The 23,124-nt window shown below is 36.6% G+C and overlaps 1 protein-coding gene across 20 annotated transcripts in view; it reads left to right on the top strand.

Annotated features, from left to right (window-relative positions):
• The window catches only part of Sls (sallimus), a 335,820-nt gene that overhangs the window by 217,382 nt on the left and 95,314 nt on the right, over positions 1–23,124 (top strand). For 19 of the 20 annotated variants that reach the window (XM_076431143.1, XM_076431152.1, XM_076431134.1 and 16 more), the window contains 7 exons: positions 687–873; positions 4,353–4,692; positions 5,172–5,898; positions 7,679–8,017; positions 8,500–8,656; positions 9,244–9,410; positions 10,722–10,851. In XM_076431143.1, coding sequence (XP_076287258.1) covers positions 687–873; positions 4,353–4,692; positions 5,172–5,898; positions 7,679–8,017; positions 8,500–8,656; positions 9,244–9,410; positions 10,722–10,851 — 2,047 coding nt within the window. The remainder of the gene's footprint in view (positions 1–686; positions 874–4,352; positions 4,693–5,171; positions 5,899–7,678; positions 8,018–8,499; positions 8,657–9,243; positions 9,411–10,721; positions 10,852–23,124) is intronic. The other variant, XM_076431149.1, reaches the window with a different exon arrangement.

Here is a 23,124-nt window from a genome sequence, read left to right as displayed (position 1 = left end):
ATGAAGCAAACATAATTAAAAGTAACGATTAGACTGCGGATCTTTATGTAAAAACTAGGAAAGATATTTATCAAAATGAAGACTTATCTTGATTAGTTTTTAAAAAGTTTAAAACTGAGAATACAGCATATTTCGATATAACCGAGATTAAACAAAATATGGATACCAACGTATTGATAAAACAATACTAATTCAGTGACAAAATGTTTATGTCCCTAATGATATTTCTGTGAAACTTTTACCGACATATTCGCGACACTATTAAAATTGAGATGACACCAAACACGATACAATTTCGTTGACATTTACTTGTTTAATTCAGGATACAGTAGAATTTCAATTATCAGTTACTTAGGTACAAATTATTAAGTAACTAACTCCACAGTTTCTCAAACAAAGTCATTTATATATATTTTCTAAACACGAGTATTTTATATCAAATTAATCGCAAAATTCAGAGTTTTCCAATGATGTACAGTTCAAAAGGAATGCGCACTGAATGAGATTATAATGATACAATAAAAGAATTACGAAAGAGAAGGTCGCGAATTTAGTTGCCAACCTAATATTTAATGTTTTGAATTACACCTACTCAGTTTTGTAATAAATGCATAAAATTCGAAGTCTATTTATAACGAGTCCATTATTTGCAACCAGTATTGAAACGATTTGATCGATTTGCTCAGGGATCGCGCTACAAGCTGACCTACGACGGCATGTACCATTTGGACATTCCGAAAACAAGGCAATACGACCATGGAAAAGTTGAGGTGATTGCCAGAAGCTCCGTAGGCGAAGCTCGCACTGAAACAACTCTGACAGTGAAAGCAAGAAGCGACGACTACCGTGGCGTATTGAAGAACTCGCCAAGGCGTAAGTTTACCCTGAAACAGAGACTCTCTTACATAAACGTGTCGTTGCATCCTTTGTGTCTCTCAGACATCTCAACAATGCACACAAGTCTATTCTATCACATCTTCGATTCTTCGAACTTCTGCACATGATTCTGCGAAAAGTTACATTTGATTTTCACTTCCGTAATGATCAATGTTAACGAAGATATGTATATTCAAAATAGTTAGAAACGGCACAAAGAATGCAAGCACATACAGAGAACAAATGAAAATCCGCCAATATCGAACAACGGCACAATAATACCACACGAGAAAGATAAATATAAATGAAAACGTGGTGAATGGCGATATCTACAAGGTAAATGATGGTCGCGACAACCGAAACACAGTACATAAAATATCGATACGACACATGCATTCTATTCGAGTACAGATATAACACTCGAGACCATTTATTCGAAACACCAACTTATCCCCCATCCTCATCCTCCTCCAATACGAATATTACGAAGGAATTCGAAAGATAGATCTCATCCTCGAGCACCTCGAGCAGCTTCCTCTTCTGCTTCTTCTTCGGGGTTTCGGGATTCGACGAGCATATTCGAGCAATGTCGTCTAAAGTGAAAGGTATCGGCTGCTTGGTTTCGCAAACCGGCGTTCAGGTATGGAATACAATATCGAGAAAGCACACAGTTCATAGACTATCTGTTTCGTTACTGTATTTCTTTTTGTTTTTTTCCGTATGTAAATGGATATCGGCACGGAGAAAAACATTTGATAAACACTTCTTAATAGACAATTACTTCGAAAATTTGATACTTTTTAGAATGACACCTGAGCTTCCTTGAGCAAAATGTTTTCCTCCGTGTTGTTCAATGCCTGATTCACTGGAGAAAACGGGTTTGCTGCTGATTAATATTATTCTTAATATTTTTTTCTTTCAGAAAAATTTCATTCCGTTGTTTTTTCCCAATTTTATTTAATGTATTGTTTCTTCATTCCATCATTGATCGCGTGGATTCGGTGACATCGATATAAACCCGTCAGGTTGATCGGCTGCCGAGCAGAGTCCGTATTTCTCAGAGTGCTATCCATATCGTGCTAAATACTGTGTCAACATTAATCACACCTAATCGCCGTTAGGTGAAGAATTTGTTGTTGTAGCGAAATGTTCCTTGTTGCCCACGTTTCCCTCGTGTGTCGCGTTTCGTGTAACATAGAGATCCAGTCGCCGACGTACTAATTACTAAATGTTTCGTAAATTCAGGTAATCCGTTTTGAACATGTCGAACGTCACTGGATCTCTGAATACACGAATGCGAGCTCTTGAAATGTTAGAAATTAGAAATCCTTCTGAAATCATGAGAATGCCATTCTCTAAAGTATTGCCTTTGGAATTGTTACTATTGGAATGATGAATAAAAAGGAAGAATGAAACCGTGTTAACCACGTGATCTAACTTCAACCGCCCGGATGTCCATCTCTGTCTCCGTAGTCTGGTTTTCGGGCACCTTGTTCCCCCCCGTGCTGGAGACGTCGATATGTGTTGCATCGCCAATGAAGTACTGTGTCGTATTTCCCAGTGGTTCTAGAGAAATTTCTTTTGCTCTGGAAGTGCAAGGTTCCATAGACAATCGATGCCGTCTTGCAATAAGAATTTGAAACTGAATCGATTTTGAACTGAATCGATTTTGTTTCTTAACAAATTTTGTTGAACGATATATATTCGTCTTCTAAAATCAAGCTGAAAATATTGAACGAATTTATAATATGTAAATCGAAGCCTTAAGTTTTGTGAAATCTAAAAGTTGTACATAAATGACATCAAAACATTTCATTTATTTCTCGGACTGGGGACTTTTGTGCAAAATAAAAATTGTCTGCATCTATTGCAAGAAACAGGTGCGCGATATTTTTATCTTGTTGAAATAATTTTAACGAGCTAATAATAATAGAAGAGTATTTTCCAATCGTTCGAATGGGTTTATTGTTTTACATTTGTTTCGTTTTTATCACAAGTGCTTAAATTGCGCAGGCTGGTTATGATTATGGTACCTAATAATGTGTTCAGTTGGTTTTATAGTTACATTCATTCAAGTTTTCTGCAATGAACATCCGATATAATCAAAGATGCATTTCTATGAATTGCTTCCAAAGTTCTATTATAGGGAAAGATATGCAGTATTACTTAATTTATAATTCTGGGGTTGTTTTATTTTACAGGATGTGCATATACTGAAGTGTAGTAGTAAAATGTCTTCATAATTGTAGAATACTTCGTAGCTTTTACATAAAACATAGCTTTTAATGGTTCAAAAATAATTCTCAAATAGTATTTGTAAATTAAAAGATAAACCTTCATCATTAATAATCTAATAGTTTCTTATGACAATAGGTAGACTTAATTTAAAATGACTTAAAAAATACTGTTATATTATCTTCAATTCTTCTTCATTTTCTTCTTCTTCTTCTACATCTTCAATATTAAACATATTGAGAAAGCAAATAATTTTCTCTTGCACTACGGTTTCTTGCAATTCAGATAGAACATTTTTATTTTGCATAAAAATCCGCTGTTTACTTATAATATATGCATACTAAAGTAAAGTCGTGAAATGTCTTCATAATAGTCCAATACTTCATAGTATTTTCATAAAATGTATATTCTCAAAAATAATTCTCAAGTAACATTTGTGAATAAAAAGACAATATTTTAATGATTACTAATCTAATAGTTTCTTGAGTCGTTTTAATTTTGACTTTATGATAATAAAATATTGTCATAATAGTCCAATACTTCTGCATATAGGTTTTGAACTCCAAATTCACTCTTTTGCAAATCTAATTCAACCCTATGCAAATCAAATTCACCTTTTTGTAAAGCAATTTCACCCTTTTGCAAATCAATTTCACCCATTAAGAATATGTAAAATTAATTATTTATTTATTTAGATTAAATTACATATTTATTTAAACACACGTGAACAATAAATACATATGCACCTTCATTTTTTAAATTCATTAATCAGAAAATGGGTTCAATGAATTGGTAATTACTTTTAAATAAGTGTTTGATTTACAACTTTGCAGTAAATAAAATTTTTAATTTCTCAACAATTCATTTACATTTGCTTTGATGTTTTTTACGAAAACTTACTTACAAATTCTTTATTTGTAGAGGGTTGAATTTGATTTGCAAAAGGGCGAATTTGACTTGCAAAAGGTTGAATTTGGAATGTAAAATCTGTAGTCTTCTCGTAAGAAGTAGATTCCGAAGCTTCGAAAGTAATTCTTGAATAGTACTCCTAACAAAAAACGATATAGTACGTTAAAAACTTATATTAAGGAAGAATGAAATGCATCTATCACTTTGGAACATTGCGCTTTCAACATGGGTTGAACGTTTGCGAACCCAAATGGTTCATGTTCGTCTGGCATGCGTTGTCTTTCACGTGACCAATTCAAAGAGCGGAATGATCTAACGTGCATTTTCTGTAGCGTGGTATGATTACGGGCTGACCCAATACCAAACGGAACGACAGAACACAGAGCTCGAGAAAGTGTTCGATGAGAGGCATCACAACGTATCCCAAGGTATCGAGATCGCCACTGAGCATCTTGGGCAGAAGGTAATCAAGGAGCCTGAGACGGACTGGCAGAAATCCGTGAAGAGCAAGAAGAACGAGGATTACTACAGCAAACTGATGAACCTCGAAGAGGAACAGGTACTGAAGGAGAGCAGACTCAGGGAGACCAGCCATCAATTTGCCATTCCTGGAGAGAAGGTCGTTGCGCACTCTGTGGCCAAGGGAATGGCTCAACAATATGAAGAAACCTTGTACGTATTCATTTACTATTGAAACTTTTTTCTACTTAACCAACTAGATTTATTCTGCAAATGCCGATGAAATTTTTAATCTGTAGAGAAGAATTTTTTCTCTTTGAAAAATCTTTTTTGAAGGTACATTTAAAACTGAAAACTGATCAACTTTTGTTTAAAATATTTTTGTCAGATCATCGCAAGTACTTGAAGAATCGTGAAAAGTGTGGGACACCCTGTATATTCTCAAATAGCTGTACATTAACAAATACAAAGTAGAATTTTATTTAGGTTTAAAGAAAATATTAGTAGCATTCATATATTTATTAGGCTCCGTTCAGAATCTCGATCACGAGTCAGACACGATATTGTAGGGAAAGGGGTTGAACACAAGAATTGCTTGTTCTTTTATAACGGATAAATCCGTTGTTGTGTAGTCCAAATAGTACGTTTTGTCTAATCTTCTCTAATATTCGTTTGTGAAAATTGATTTCCAGGGAAGACAAGGAGACGACTCAGGAGACAACGCAAACTGCAACAAAGTTCGTGAAGAAGCCATTTACAACGGAAGTGGATATCGACGTGGAGCGCGCAAAGGCCAGCGGAAAGTATCCTCCAGAACCGTCGGAATCGACAATACACGGCCGCGAAGTGCACGTTGCCAAACAAAAGCAAACGCAGAAGGAGGTCAAAGGCGATCTGGAGATCACCAGAAAGATAACAGCCACGGAAACCACCGAGGTGGAGCACAAGGCCAAGACTCAGGAGCGTGTTGTTCAGGGTGTAGCGAAGCCGGCGAAGCCACCGGTCTTCACGAAGAAGATTCAACCCTGCAGAGCTTTCGAGCAAGAACAAGCACGCTTCGAGGTCGAATTCGACGGCGATCCATTGCCAACTGTCAAATGGTACCGCGAGGACTTCCCGATCCAGAACTCCCCGGATCTACAAATTTACACCTTCAGCACGAAGTCTGTGTTGATCGTCCGGCAAGTGTTCATGGAAGATTCCGGCGTGTTCTCCGTGATCGCTGAGAACAGGGGCGGAAAAGCGAAATGCAGTGCGAATTTGGTTGTTGAAGAGCGCAGGAGGCAACCTGGAAGAGGAGGCGTGGTGCCACCCAGTTTCTTGTCGACCATTCAGAACACTTCGATCACCACTGGGCAACTGGCTAGATTTGATGCTAAAGTAACTGGAACTAAACCTCTGGACGTTTATTGGTTAAAGGTACTGCACTCTTCCAATGAAGGAAAATGTACTTAGAATACTAATGGTTGCGATTTTGTTTTTGTATTTTACCTAAACACCTATTATTCTACGTTAAATTATAGAAATTACGTTCTCCTACCAATATTTTTATTAGGTTCAAAAGAAAACGAAAACATCATCAAACTTAACGTAATATTAGGTGATCCCATAAGTAAATTGCGGATTTTTATGCAAAATTAAAATTGTCTGCATTAATTGTAAGAAGCAGCAGAAGAATTTCATTTTTCCTTTAATAGCTTTGCTAAATTGAAAATAACTTATTGGTAGTCTCAAATTCATTTAATCTTTTCGCTATTTTACATGTTACCTACTTGCTCTCGTTATAAATGCATAAAATCCGCAAGTCTACCCATAAGTAATGTTTCGTTTCATATATTTGAGAGACGAAATGCAAAGAATCAACCACAATCATTAGTCTTCCACATACAATAATTCTATAGATCGTAGAAAATGAAGGAGAATGTACATAGAACACTAATGATTGCTATTTTGTTTTTGTGTTTTATTTACTAATATATTAGGAGAGTATCAAGAAGTCTAAAAATTACCTACAGATAGCAAACTGGCAATCCATTATCGTCCCCGAAGGGTTCTATTATAAAAAGAATTTATAAACATCGATATGTGATTTTCAATATACTAAAATTATTAGTAAAAGACAGGAATTTCGATTCAATTCCTGTATCTTAAAATTGATGCGCAACATTTTTATTTCACATAAAGGTCTGCACTTTAGTAACAGAATATTATTGAAATATTGTCTTTTATTGGAGTAGTATAATTATTTCTGCAAGTATAATAGTATTTGAGTGAAACTGTTATTACGATTCTAAAAAATTTAATTGAATGTCTTCTCTTTCTATTTAATATTTCCTATTTGATTTATTTGCATCTTTGTATTTAAAGTTTCCTCTCTATTTCATTTATTTGTATCTTTGTATTTAAAATTTCCTATTTGATTTATTTGTATCTTTGTATTTAAAGTTTCCTATTTGATTTATTTGCATCTTGTATTTAAAGTTTCCTATTTGATTTATTTGTATTTCCACTATTTTTCAACTATTTCTACTTTCTATTCTTTTTTGATATTTTTTATTGATACATTATTCTTCATGTAATTTATATATCATAATTCTATTGCTGATTTTGATGCAACATCTCTGAATTTGTTCAATGATATTCGAGAAAGTAGAAACTATACAGAATGGGCCGGAAATCGTAGTACACTCTGGCAGGGAGTGATTCTACATAAAAGAGTAAGAAAATAATTTGGTATAACATTTTTTTATCCGAAGCTTCATTTTCGAGAACATCGAGTTCGAAAACACGAATACACGTGCTATTGCATAGGAATCGTCTGACGCGTCGGACCAAGATCAACCAATTCTACTTCCTGCATATACTAAAGCAGGCAAACCTGACGAAACTTTAAACTCGATTTTCTCGAAAACAAGCTGCCAAACGAAAAAATTTCGATTTATTTTTACATGTAGAACCATCCTCCGCCCTGTGTGCTACGATTTCCGGTCCACCCTGACTAGAAAACTCATTCTTTGAAAAATTTTAAAAAGCTGAATACAAGACAACAGTATTCTCAAATTGTTCTATTTACATGGCTTTCCGGGCACATTTCCTACAAATGGATATAATTCACAATCGTATTATGATTAACAAAAAATGTTATTATTATAGATTGTCCTTCAAATTGATTGATCGTTCTGTTTATGTGCGGTTTCAGAACGGCAAGAAAGTAACAGCAGACATTCGTTATAAGACGCTCGAGGAGGACAATATTTACACTTTGCTGATCCTGGAGACAGTGCCGGAGGACTCTGGAAAATATGAGTGCGTTGCCATAAATAGTGCAGGAGAAGCTCGTTGCGACGGCGAGTGCACTGTTCGAGGACCTCAATCTCCTACGAAAATGGCGAAACCTACAACACCCGGTGTGGAGAAAGCACCCGCTGTTTTGGAGCCATTGAAGGATCAAACTATCAGAGAGGGAACAGCTGTCGCGTTCTCGTGCAGGATCTCTGGAAAACCGGTACCGACGGTGCAATGGAAAAAGGGCGACAAGGTATGAAAGCTATTCAAGTAATATAAGGCGGCAATATTCTGTTATAACTTCATTACATTACATTCATTATAGGTGCGACTTTGACATCCAATATGATTTACAGTTACACCCCAATAACTTTGTTTAACAGTTCATTTATGTAATGTATTCATACATCAACATAAGAGAGATTCATATATTCATAATATTCAATATTCCTATATAAATATATGTAGAGAATCTTATTATACATTTAAAAAATTCATTGACGTCAGAGATACAACATCTAATTAACCCATATATGGGCTGTCCTGGATACTCGTTGACAAATAGGAAAATTACTACAGATTCTACTTACCAAATTGATTTACATTCGACGCATAAAAGTATGCGATAAAACTATAAAATAGAATATTGTAGAAAATGTAGAGTGTCGACATGAAGATTAAATAATATGATAGTTCACGTGGGTGATTTAGCTAAAAATATACTAAATGTTGCAGGTAATAAAGCCGTCCAAGTACTTCCAAATGCAGAAGGAAGGTGAACTCTGTACTTTAAGGATCTCGGAAGCCTTCCCCGAAGACGAAGGTGTCTACAAGTGCATCGCTAAGAATCCAGCTGGCGATGTGACTACGTCAGCTAATCTCCGAGTTCTTGGTGAGATTGACTATATTTATATTATACTATATTAATGTTATGTATTTAACTAGCTGAAGAAAATGAAAGGAAATTGTTTCTGACAATGGAATTATTTTACAGTAACAAATCATCCTTTTTAATAATTTCAACGAGAAAACATTTCGAAGTCTTAGTCCATTTAGACATGGATTAAAGATATTTATTAAATCATTTCTCATGAAAGCATCTTTATAATTTCATTAGTTGTGCCATAAATAAATCTAGTACTGGTCATTTGACCTTGGTCATGGTACGTTTAGTGTTAAGGATTAGGTTTATACCACAAAGTTTTATAATAATAAACCTGTAGACTGTAACAGCATTTCTTGATCGAAACGTTCTCTAAGAGTTGCATTCTAAAATCGGACATTTCATATGCAACAACCTAATAAATTCGTGTAAGGGTTGCTGGAAACCACTGTCCCATATATGGTACACTAGATTCAGGCACTCTACCCATATTCTTGCTGTGGAACTTTAAAACATTTTGACTTTAAGACTATAATAACTGATCTCACATTCGATTGGTACTAACTGTACAAAAATCATAATCTATTTTCAATTAGCTCCGGACGTAGCTGATACTCTGCCCAAAGTAACACCTCTGAAGGACCAAATAGTGATGGAAGGGCAGCCAGCACAGTTTAAGACTCAAGTCTCTCCAGCTAAACCAAAGCCGAACATCCAATGGTATCGTGACGGTGCCTTGATCCCGCAGTCGCCTGATTTCCAGGTAATTTCAATCAGACCTTCCATATTAACACATTCGCCGTCACTTTTCTATGTACAGTAGGACCTCGATTAAATCGGCTTGATCGGGAGATAAACAGTCCGGATTTTAGGCCCGATGGATATTCGACATCCGTGAGACATAATTAAAAAGTACATCATATTCTAAAATAAATCTTTTATTACCACGCTTATATTAGCTTATATTGTCAGGTTGTCGATGTTGTCGTTGTCGTTGTATGCGTCAAATCTTGTAATTGAATTTTAAATCACTTCCCGATGAGAGTTAGAGACTTGAAACTTTAAACATACCTCAGAACTGGACGACAATGCAATATTAAAAACAAATTTTTAAAAAATTGTACGTTCAGGAGAAAAAAAATTTTAATATTATGAGTCGGAGTGGGAACGCGTAGTTAGGGATTGCAATCCCGCGATGCGGGATCCCGCGCCATTAGTCCAGTCAACGAAAAATCGTAGAGGAAAATGGAAGGAACACAATTTTTAATTTTGGGACTTTGTTTGGACTAGTTAGGAGGTAAACATACTAAACTTCCCCACTCCTACGAGGTGAGCGGGGTGCAGGGGGCACATAGTTTCCGAAATATAAGCAGAAAACCGAAAAAGGGATCTTCTACGTGCCCCCTGCACCCGCTCACCTCCTAGGAGTGGGGACTTTTAGTATGTTTACCTCCTAACTAGTCCAAACAAAGTCCCAAAGTTGAAAATTGTGTTCCTTCCAATTTTCCTCTACGATTTTTCGTTGACTGGACTAATGACGCGGGATCCCGCATCGCGGGATTGCAATCCCTACGCGTAGTGGAGTAGGGAGCGCTAGCCCGCGGAGTGGGGATCGCTGAACGCGATGACGTACTATCGAGTGTCGGGCGACGAGGTGTGACGGTTAATATTAAAATTTTTGTTTCCTGAACGCACAATTTTTAAAAAATTTGTTTTTTAATATTGTATTGTCATCCAGTTCTGAGCTATATTTAAAGTTTCAAGTCCCTAGCTCATCGGGAAGTGGTTTAAAATTCGATTACAAGATTTGACGCATAGAACGACAACTCGGCAAGCTAATATAAGCGTGGTAAAAATGAACATATGTCGTCTAATCTTGTTCGTAGTTATAAATATTTGTACTGTAACAATTATACTGTTACAATACCTTTTCCAACACTATACGATTTTTAAAACTATACGATTTTGAAAGTTAATGTGTGAAAATGTTGACGGCGAACGTGCTAAATAGAACTTGTTTTATGGCCAAACCAAAACAAATGATTTATTAACACATGAAACGTTTGAATTCTAGATGATACACGAGGGCAACAACGCCGTCCTCCTTATAGCAACAACATACGAAGAGGACACTGGCACCTTCACCTGCCGAGCTACCACCTCAGCCGGCACCGTAGAAACCTCCGCCAAACTCATCGTCAAAAGTAAGAATTGAATAAAAGATACATGTTCAGTTGCTAACCCGAACCCGCGATTGAATGGACGGGACAAGCCTCTAGGGACTGGCGGAGAAACAGGCTGGCATTCGAGACAATTTTCCCGTAAACAATCTTAATTCGTAACACACCTTTGTTTCCCAAATTATATATATATATATACAATCTTATGTTTACTGTTATCCCTATTCTGATAAATACCAAACTGTTCAAACATTACATTAGAGCAAAATATTAAAAAAGTACCTCTGGGGACACAAATAGTTAAAAATATTATTTTTCAAGAAGCAGCAAAGATTAACACGTTCACACAGTCTGATGATCTAAGCTCGAATACAGAGAAAGGCAATGATGTCTTGGTTTAGCAGATTATAAGTTCTTTTTGCTTCCGCATAGCCATCACGCTCCCCACCACGAGTACCAGAACTTATGGTGGGGGTTGCTAGTATTCAACGAACTGAGATTCCGTGCAATAAACGAGGTTGCAACGAGCGAGGTTCTACTGTACATGGTACATAGGCCTGTGAACGTATTAAAATACAGATTTAGTTAAAAGAAAAGATGCGAATACTTTGCTAACGAATAATTATAACGATAAATTGTCTCCGACGCGGCCGTTTCTCCGTCGACCGCGCACCATCGAGGGTCCCCGTGCGTGTTTATATTTCTTTCGCTTTTTTTGTTGTTTTCTCTAAAAAAAAGAAACCCTTAACGAGAGCGATTTTCACCAATTCTCCCCCATCCCTTGTCCCCGAAGCCCCCCTTAATCAAAGTTTCAAGCGAGCCCGGGGAGTTGTGTACTAACTCGTCGTGTTTTGAAAGTAGACGAGCGAGTGAAACGAGACGTAGAGTGACCTCTCTCAGCCGCGAGAGGGAGAAAAGAAAGAAAAAGAAAGAAAGGATTGAGAACGAACTGTAGGGAGGTTAAGAGAGCGTGACGAGAACAATGTCGCGAAGGTGGTGCTGAGAAAACTAGCCCGGATGACGGATCGAAGCGTTTTTGCGAACAGACGAAACGTCGAGTCGAAGCTTCTACGATTATTATCTCTCGATCGATTGTTCGCCTGTGAAACGAAAAACGAACGTGGACGCGCAAAGATATTTTTCGATCGGAAGGTGCATCCGTTGTTCGCTGCGTCGAAGATCGAGAGAGATCGAGACGAAAGATCGAGAAGACGGTACTTCGAATCGGCGAGCTCTCTTTCGACTGGGATCGTGTCGCGATTCTTCTGGTCCCACGTTGTACATAAAACCACGATCGAGAACGGCGACGAACGATCCGGATCGATGGATCGTTCGTCTGTTCTGAGGATCTCGAGAATCGCGAGAGAATTAACGGAACACTCGAGCGAAAACAATAGGGAAACGATGTCGGTACACGAGCACGAAACTCGTTCATACACTCGTTCGTTTTAGTGTCGATGTTTCATTATATAAACAAGCATATTACGTGTATCGTTAAAATTATATAATATACATATATAGATTTGTAAGTGTATACATTACCCCGCCGCCGAAACAGATGCACCAAATGCAATCTACGATTTAGTCAGCACCGGCGAGAAAATTTATAGTTACACGACTAAACACACCGCAGAACCCTTAACATTCTACTAATCGATTATTTATTATTGTACAATGGAAAGGCCAATAAAATCGATTGTTTTAAGTACGTACAAGCCTCGTTTGTTGCCGACTCGATAGTTTTACACGATATGTTGAAAGCGTCTAATGGGGACGCTTTGCAATCAGTACAAATGGCATCTCCGAATTCTATGCAACAGTTGCTTCGAAACTGTCCAGACTTATTTAGAAACAAATTATTTGCTATTTAATTTTTGAAAGGTGGATGGTTCTATCGATATGGAATACGAATACGAATACGCATCGAGATATCAATATCTATATTTTCGATAAGAATTACAATTTTTTAATGTATTTTTCGAAGCGGTACAGTGAAGCCTTGATCTAAGAAAACGGAAACCGAAGGATCTAAGAAAGACGAATATCCCCAAGGAAAGCAAACTGTCTCAGCGCCAAGCAGAGTCAATATCGGTGTGAACCACTACTAATCCAATTACAAAACTTCTTTATTTTCATACTTTTTTATGGGACTTTCACTAACTTATTTGTGGAGTTTTTCTGATTAAAATAACACTAAACACGATATAATTTGAACTGTACCTAGTGGTTTAATTGAAGAAAAAGTAGAAATAGTAGAACCACAGGATCTAAGAAACAGCACGGACCCGAGGGTTTTTCTTAGATCAAGGCTTTACAGTATTATGAATTAATTATTCTTAGCACAGGTTACAGGACAATACGAACGACATATACTGTTCATTCTGTTTCAGAATATTTATAATTATAATGATAATATTCACTATGGACTTTTGAACAATTCTACGTTAGATTAAAGAAATTACGTTCTCCTACCAATATTATTACTAGGTCCAAAAGAAAATGAAAACATCATCAAACTTAACATAATATTAGGTGATCCCATAAACAAACTGCAGATTTTTATGAAAAATAAAAATTGTCTGCATTAATGGCAAGAAGCAGCAGAAGAATTTCATTCTTCCTTTAATATAATTTTGCTATATTGAAAATAACTCGTCGGTAGTCTCAAATTCTTTTAATCTTTTCGCTATTTTACATGTTACCTACTTGCTCTCCGATAAGTAATGTTTCGTTTCATATTTTTACAAGATGAAATACAAAGAACCAAACACAATCATTAGTCTTTCAATAATTCTGTAGATCGTAGAAAATAAAGGAGAATGTACATCGTATATAGAACAATAATGATTGCGATTTTGTTTTTGTGTTTTACCTTTGAAAAATATGAAAAAGGCCGCATTATTAATGGGATAACCTAATATTTTATTGCAGTTTGTTAGTTTTACATTATCAAGGCTGTAATGATTATATGATCTATTATCACTATAATATTTCGAATCTATCTTTCAACATCTTACACTTAACTTACAAGTAATAATTTCAGAATAAGGGTTACTACTATATGTATCCATATAATTTGCTAGATGAACAAAATTGCTGTCACTTTCGAGCAATTCATTAAGAAACTCTCAACAATTGATCATTGATCCCAAAAGATCTACTAGAAAATTGTCAGTGGACAAAGTATTAGTATTTTTAATTCTCCGACGGCGGAGTCCGGGTCTACTTTGATCCAGAGTATCAAAATCACCATTCAATTAGTCAATTTCTCACAAATTAATTAAATGTACAGCTGCTGCGTTAAGAACGATATAAAGATTAACGAGTCTACAAAAACCTTGAAAAATGTGTTTGAGAATCTTGATAAATGACGCAGTGAATTGTCCTAAACATCATCAATTATATAATTATGAGTATGTTCCGCCAACCGAGGGTTGAAAATTTTTCGAAAGAAATTGAATCTATCAAGCTGAAAAGACAAACTGTAGGTAAATCTGTTTTCTGCGAAATCATCAATCTTTTAGCTAGTTGAGGTAAGAAGCGTCAGTTGGTCGATGACTTCGCGAACGCAATGTAACGGAGTTTGACACGGTCGGAGATCGTAAATCGTTCATTCGGTTGCGAAAACGAGCGTGAGGTCGATTCGGAACGCGGATGAGTCAGTTTTCGCGCGTCTCGTGAAACAATTCGCGCTACCAACGTTCGTCACCCCGAAAATAATTGTATAAAACCGCGGCGATGTGTACCGAGTTCGGGGCCAGAAATAGTCGAGTGATCCACCGGGCGGGCTTTCTTAATGACCGTTACGATCGATCAAACAATAAGACGTAAGGCTAGACAGGGACCAGCGGAAACCCAGTGCAACACTTGCCAGATTTATTGCGGCTAAAATAACAGAACGCGAGGAAACTTGGGGTTCGCCTCCTGCAAGGAAGTCGAGTGCAGCCACGACTATTTTTGACCCTGGATATTAAGATCATTCTGAACAGAAACAATAAAATTCGTGCTCCGCGCGTGGCATCTCGAAACGGCCCACAGTGTTCCGAGAAATTAGAATTTAGCTGGATATTAAACTGCATTTTTATGCTCTACAACTTTCAAGTAAACTTTTTCAAATCGATACGATCACTAGACAGCAGGTCCTTATGCAAAATAAAATATTTTTACGTGATTAGCAACAAACCGGGGTGAAATAGAAATTTATTTCCTTCCTTAGTATGTTTAATAGGTTGAAAATAATGTGACAGAATCTTTAAATTCTTCTCATGTTTTTACTGTTTTAAGTTATAAAATCTTCTGTCTAGTAATCACTCTTTATTAGACCAAAAAAGAGGAAATTATAGTAGCTGATGGGATTTTTTAAACAATTTTATACAACTCCATGCTAACATGTATTGGAATAGTAAATACCCAATTCGCGAAAACTAGCCTACATTTAAACTGTAATAATTTCGTAAAAAATGATTGTGCGACAATAAATTTGCACTCATTTTAATGCTAGAAGCCTCCAGTTTCATAAACCATCGCTTTATTTTAAGATTTTTTTCGTAATATAGCAGGCGAGAAAGTGTAGACGCTTTTTTCTCAAAAATGCTATACATTCAAAAGCGTCTGCGAAACAGTGAAAAAAAATCTCACATCAATTTTTAAGAACTCGATGTGAAGAGGTTGCAATCTTCAAGTCTATAGTAGTTTCATTTACGAGAACAATTTTTTGAAGTTTTCCGAGACGTTTGGATTTGCAGCATTTTGAGGATAAAAAGAGATATCTTCAGTTTTCCACTTGCTACATGATATAAAAATATCTTAGAGAAAAATGATCACTGCTTTGAGAAAGTAGAGACTTCAAGCTTTAAGATGAGTCCAGGTTTTTGGTTGCATTACTTGTTTGGAGGAAATTATCACAATTTAAATATCGACAATCTTTCGAGAAGCAATGTAGCGTTTAAATACTTTCTGTACCAAATAAGTTCCAAAGAAAACTGAGTGCACCAAACGTTATTTTTTATCGTCTACTTATAAAGAAAGACCATTACTGCAATTAAAATTTTTGTCCAGCTTACACGCGTTGTTCGAAACATTGTGCGATTTAAAATTCCTTTTCTAAAAATTCTTTAATACCGCGTTGAATTTGCATTTTGCCAGACATACTTCACAGTAAACACGGATCTGTAGCTATGAAATTACTTGCCAATTGTTCTGTCTAAATATTTTACCGTTTATTTTCATAACAAAATTTATGACACTTTAAGAGATCAAACATCATCATCTACAATACATATATCAGGGAGTTCTAACATGTGACTCACGAGCCACCCGTGGCTCCTTCCCTGCTTAGGTACTTCCCCCACTCCTAGACTTCATCGTTGCCGTAGAACTTCTTCCGTGTTTTACCATTACAATAATTGACCTTTCTAATGCAAAAATGTGCATGTCATTCATTTATGGTTTTCATACGAAGAGGAATTGATTTATAAGCAATTTTGAAATTAGATTCAACGTAGCTAAAAAGTTGATGCTCTTCGACTTTTCACATTAATACGATGCTTGCTGTCTGAAGAATTACGGCTTTTTTATTCTTATTAGTAGACTGCGGATGTTTATGCAATTTTCAATTTTTGTAGAGGAATTTTAAGAAAGCGGAATAAAATAGAATCTTATTTTCCGCGGTAGTAAACCTGTTTAGATCTGAAATAAATGAAAATCGTACTAGATTCTGTCATATTTTATATGACAGTCTACTATCATATAAGGCAGTCTACTTATTAGTCTCCAGTAGTCAACTGTTTGGTCTTTTGCATGGAACAGATGAAAATAAAATAATATATGAAACCGAGGTGACAGGTCTAGTATAAAAGAGGGAGAAACACGTTTATATATGTATATTTGGCTCTCATATCTTGCGATTGGTCCGCAGAAAGGTCCGGAGTCTAGTACCTAATCAGTTCGAGTGAAAATTGTTGAAATAAACTCGAGCAAAGTACTGGAACCTGGTGTCCACGCAGTAGTCATACGTAGACAGCGGATTTTATGCATTTATGACAAAAATGAGTAGGTGCAATTTAAAACAGTAAAACATTCGAAGAATTTAAAAATACTGTTACATAATTTTCAGCCAAATAAACGTATTAACCCTCCGACGGCTGTGCCCGAGTCTATTTTGACCGGGAACATCCAAATTGTCGTTTCACTGTCTGTTTCATTGAGGAAATCGTAAATTTTTAAAAATTATTAACTAGAACTGTGAACGGCCCTAAGCATTGCCAATTACATAGCTCTAAAAATCGTCCGTTGTCCGAGGGTTAAGAAAGAAAATAGATTTCAATTTCATTCGAATTTGTTGCAATTCGAGTAGAAAATTTTTATTTCGCATAAAGATCCGTTGTCCAGTAATATGCATATGAACGCAGACATGCATCTGTCCATCGGTACACGGGTGTTTAACAACGCTCGGTTCAGTTCCGAGTATCACCTTTCTCTCAGAGTAACTGGTTTAACGAGCGTGAAGAGATAAACGTATTTTCTTCCATCGCTTCTGGTAGCCGGCTCGCTTGAAAGCGAGAGACGTGGTCGCCGCAGCGCCGTGTGCAGACTCGGCTAGGCCCTCTTCTTAGGCTATTTCTGACCACGTGACGTGTATTACATTACCTGGCTATATTTGGTCGCCGGTTCCGAACTCCCCGAAGTCTCGGTAAATTCACGTGGGGTCTCTCTTGTTGGCCACTCGCGCCGCACTCCCGCGAGAGACCACTTTCACGTTTTATAAGCCGAGCATAAATGAGATACCCGTAAATACGATCCGCGAAAACCGCGCCGCGACCCTGCGAAAACCTCCGCGAAATTCGATGATGAAATATCTACGCCGCGACGCTGATCGGCTTTATTCAGCACGCTCGGTCTCCCGTTTCTACGGGACGGAGTTGTTTGTCCAAATTTCATTTATTTTATGGTTATCAGTAGACTGCGCGTGTTTGTAGACGAATTTTCAAAAAAAAACTCGAATCAAATAAAATCTTATTTTCCGTGGTAGTAGCCCTTTCAGATGTGAAATAAATTAAAATCGTACTAAATTCTGCCGTATCTTACGTCCTCGCATTTTCTGAAAATTTTCAAAAGCCATTATCGCATAAAGATTCGCGGTCTAGCTATCAGTGATTAGAACTGCTTTGTTGTTCATAATTTCTTCGAAGGAGAACGGCCGTGGAAATTTTACGTACAATCCTTTCGCCACTATTGGCCGATTAACAACCGGGTTAAATTTGCATTTGGCCAGACACAACAGTTCACAGTAAACAGTATTTTGACGGTGACAAATGATTCGCTATTATTCTGTCCAAATATTTCATTCTAGTTTCCTTAATAATTCAACCCCTGGCACTACGATTTATTTTAGAAGAGGAAAGTTCGAATTTATTGTATGCCTACGTATTCTTCCGCGGTATATTCCCAACAACAAAATAGAATTTCATAATAACTGTGGATCTTTATGCTAAATAGTTGTAAAGTTGTAAAAATATATTTACTCGTTTAGTCATTTTAATGAATCGAAAACAATATGACATTCTAATGTCTTTGCAGTTCTTTATTTTACCAATTGCAAACCATTTTTGTGTTACGAGCCAGGGCCGCGAGCAGCATGAGTGGCCGGCGAAGGGTTGTTACCCTAGGAATATGGTATCAATTTGTTAGTTAAGGTACGCGGACGAACCCAATGCGAAATTGGGGAGACGCTGGGAGGTTGGATAAGAGCTAGGATAATTAGTAAGCCTCGTAACTAGTATAATTTAATTGATACAATCCGAGCGGTAAGATTGTATCGTGTGGGGACGTTCAATTACTTGATTAGGATATTGGACAATAATTATGGGTTTAATGAATTTGCGTTAATTATCAAAGAACACAAATATATTCTGACTATAATAATTCGTATTACAATTGTGTAATTGTCGCGAATGGATTGAATTTAGAATAGAAAGAATTGAAAGAAGATATTACTAAACTAAGATGCACGGTGTTGGCGCACTGGCAATGCGGGGGTCTCGGACAGGGTTACCATATTTTGCGGGTATCGGGCAACCGAGCCCCTTACCCTTGCGGCCCTCGCCCAGCTGCGTCACGAAGCCCGCCCCACTCTTCCCACTAACACTGATGCGTACCACGTGCAGCAAGCTAAGTTAGCGGTACGCGTCAGTGTTAATGGGAAGAGTGGGGCGGACTCAGCAGACAAGCTGGGCGAGGGGCGGAAGGGTAAGGAGCTCGGTTGCCCGATACCCGCAAAATATGGTAACCCTGGTCTCGGAGCAACCTTATCACTGCCTAATAGATTTTACACCGAACTCGCGGAGTCTATACGGTTAACTTTTGATTCGAAGGGGAATTTTAGCCCGATCTCACTGGTAGTTGACTTCCGAGATGCAGCACGACGCGACACGATTCGTGATTACAAAAGTACTAACCCCCGAGAGTAGAAATGCAAGAGCTTATATGTATAGCCCTGCATCCTTCAAATGAACATTCGTATTTTGTCAACGACCAGTTGGACGTGCGTATGTTTTGGCCCTAAAGTAAACTAAACAGCTATGTAGATTTATCTAGGATAGGTCTGTTTGTTTATCTAGGACAGTTCCTGCCAGAGATGATATTGAACACCTGTTCGTCATCCGTAACATTTGTAACGAATGCATAAAATCCACAGTCTATTAATAAGATACATATTTAGTAGTTCTGTTCAACATCCTCATCACGAGTTTGGCTCGATCTTATAGAGCTACAGATTAACACTAATTCTACCATCGTGAAGCGACTAGTTTTTTATTTTACAATTATTGAAATGATAAAGACGTTTCCATGGGAAATGATTGAGTATATTTCATTGATCAATTATAGATTATAATGAAAAACGTATATAAGGTCTAAATAAATTCAAGCTTCTCATGTTTACGACAACAATGAAGATTATTATCAACTTATTAAAATTATTAAAAGTGGAAAGACATTTCTGTTCTGCTCCAATTTCTTGCAATTCATGTAGAACACTTTTATATCGTTAAAATCAAGGTATCAAAGTAGGATCTGCAAATATAAGGGGATCGAAAGAGTCTATGAACATTTTTGTGAATTTTTTAGATAAAACTTGCTGGTCCACATTCAAGAAAGGCACATCGCGCATTTCTTCCTTTTTTTATTATTTAAAGTATAATTATAATATTGTATCAATAATGTCATTCGTAAGTCGTAAACTATATCCTTACTTTCATTATTCATTATTCATTATTATAGAATACGATAACGAAAATTAGAAATTTCATATTACTAAAATTTATGTTAATATTTTAAAAGATTCAATTTACAAACCGGTATTACGCACTTTGTTTAGTCTGCTTAATGTGTTCTTCATAGATTGCCCTCGGAGAGACATTTTGCAAAATAATGTTAAAGAGAATCTAAATAATTTATAATTATTAAACTACTAATTTCTATGCAAAATCACGGGTTAGGTGAAAATGACCGATTCTAATATTTTTAATTAAGATTGTAAAGATGCTTCCCCGAGGAATTTTTACCAAATTTATTTCTTTGGGTACATATTATTGGAAAAATGGCCAAAAATTTGGATGGGCACATTCTTGTTACGTTTATAAAATAAGGTGAAATAGTAATTTCTAGAGAGATCCATAAATCTAGTGTTAAAATTAATATAATAATGTTTCTAAATTCGATCAATGTTTTTGTTGTTTCGTGTTTCTTGTGTGTTCAATTTTGTCACAAATACATAAAATCCACAGTAATAATACTTGCTCCTCTTCACCGAAGCTACCTTTGACACGCGCCGTGTTGTTTTCAGAAAATGTTGAAACGACCTGTTCTAAAAGAAGATGATTCTTCATAATTAGACTGCCTACTTCTAGAAATTGGGGTGAAATATTACCTTACCAAAGGTTGTTCTAAAGTTAGATTGCAATTCATTGCTACTCGGCTCCCTGATTTCCAACGTTATGGTAAACGATTATCTACTTTATAGCTGATAGTTCCAGATGTAGCCACCCCTGCTCTAAACGTTCCGCTTTTAAAAAATAGAATGGTAGTTTCGAGATCTCTTTAGAGATTATTTTTCTCTGTTGCTGCATTGGTTATTTTCGAAATGAAGGATAAACGATGATTTTAGGTTAGATCACTTTGAGGATAAAACTGCTTTCATCTTTAACCCTTTGCACTCCGAATTATTTTTCAATTTTCTTGCCAACAACGCCCTACTATTTGTTTATATTAAGTGTTTTATTTGATAGTTACTTCAAAAGGCAGTTCCTCGATTGCTAATTGTTTGAAACAATTTTGTTCACTAATTATATTAAATATAGCTCTTAAACTTTGTTGTAGTTTATATTTCTGGAACTTCCATTTGTTTTTAACTAAAAAATAAGAATTAAATAAATAAAGAAGAACCAAATACATATATTTCCATTTTGCTTTCTCTGATGTCGAGTCACACTCGACAAAGGAATGCAAAGGCTTAATAATTGTTCGAAAACTCCATGTAGAATAGAAAATCTTATTCAAATAGTCTTGAAGCAGACATGAGAAGAACAAGATTATTAAAGCATTTCGTAAGCTAGATATTTAATGAAGAAATTTTCTAGTTCGCAATTATATTTCAATAATTTTATGTATAGCTTCCACTTACTACGACGAAAAATTCTTAAATTTCAAACGCGAATGAAGAAATGTGAAAAATGTCCGAAATAATAATTAGACTGCGGATCTCTTTATGCATTTATGAAAATTAAAAAAAAAAACTAGAATATTAAATTTGATAGAATTTAGTCCGATTTTTATTTGTCTTGGATCTCCAAAGATTATTCCCGTTAATAGGATGTTATTTCTTCCACTTTCTTAAAATTTGTCTATAAAAATTGGAAATTGTATAAACATCCGCAGTCTAGTAACAATGTACATACCTATAGAAATATTGTTAATGATTCATTCTATTTGTGCAAATCCCTCACCCACTACAGCTGACACGTTGACCCATTATTATATTTTAGTAGAGAAAGAAATTTGATGCAGATGTCTTAAATCTACACTGCTATATAATTATCCACTGTTCGCCGAGCAAGAAGTAGACCTAAAAGTTCATCGTCGCGGAAAGGCTAGCGTGACCGACACAGAAATTACTATTCTGCGGATCTTCGTACACAAGTATCCTCATAAACCAGAACGCAAACTTTGAAATCACGATTATTCGAGTACGTTACAATGAAAATTAATTTTTAACCTGTCATTAAGTAGACAACATTTTGTAATAAAAATTCTAATTTGGTGCGACATTGATGGGAATTAGTGTGGCAGTCAACGTGTTAGAGCATTTATTTAACACTAAACATACCAAGTATTGAACGAAGAAGAAAAAATTTAATTTGAAACGTTTTAAAAAATATTAATTACAAGAAATTACGATTAAAATTCGATTGGTGGAATTCATTCTGAAACGGCAAATGTTGAGTCCATTTTGACCCACGATTATAAAAGTTCTTTATATTTTTAGCAAACGATCGAAATTATTTATATTGAGTTTAATAAAAGGGCCAACGTCAAGCTCAAGAAAATGGGGGAAAATCTGTAAAAAAAAATTGATGCGCGAGGACGAAGTTGTCAAAAGTGTCCCCCTCCTATGGGTAAAAGTGGGCGAAAACCAGATCTGTTGTGCAACCAGTTTCGCTACGAAAATGTATGTTGCACATCGGCATAAACGCAGATCTGCAGTTCAGTGCCCGGAACGGCGCGGCGGCGTTCTCCAGTTTTTACACGTTCTTCGGCAACGTTGTTCATCAACTCGGAGAACCAGAGCGCCTTGTCGGCGACTCGACGCAAAATTAGACCACGAATCCGGCCCGTTAATCTCGGCGATCCATCTAATTAATTGCGGAGGGGGCAGACGAGTCGGGTCGCCGCGATTCGGAGCGCAGTTTCACGGGCCAACGGGTACGATCAATCCGCGAGTCCTTTCTCACAGTCGCCATAATCGCGAGAGACCATTCTAATTGGATTCTGGCCGGGCGCAAATCTACCGCCGATCGCAGGCTTAATTGCGAGAGCTCCGGCAGCAGCGGCGCGAAAAAATCCACGAAAACACCTGGCACGTGAGACCCTGCCATAAATAAGGCTTGTCTCTAAACTGGGCAAGGACCAACAGAATTAATCACCGGTTCCGTTCATCTTCGGACTTATGAATTTATTTCAAGCATACAATCCTCTGTAGTATCATGAGATCAGAGCTATTAAACTGAAACTTATGAGCCG

Source organism: Lasioglossum baleicum, chromosome 9, assembly GCF_051020765.1.
Source record: "Lasioglossum baleicum chromosome 9, iyLasBale1, whole genome shotgun sequence".
Classification (NCBI taxonomy): domain Eukaryota; kingdom Metazoa; phylum Arthropoda; class Insecta; order Hymenoptera; family Halictidae; genus Lasioglossum; species Lasioglossum baleicum.
The sequence above is the reverse complement of the archived record's forward strand: the minus strand, read 5'-3'. Positions and strand labels throughout refer to the sequence as shown.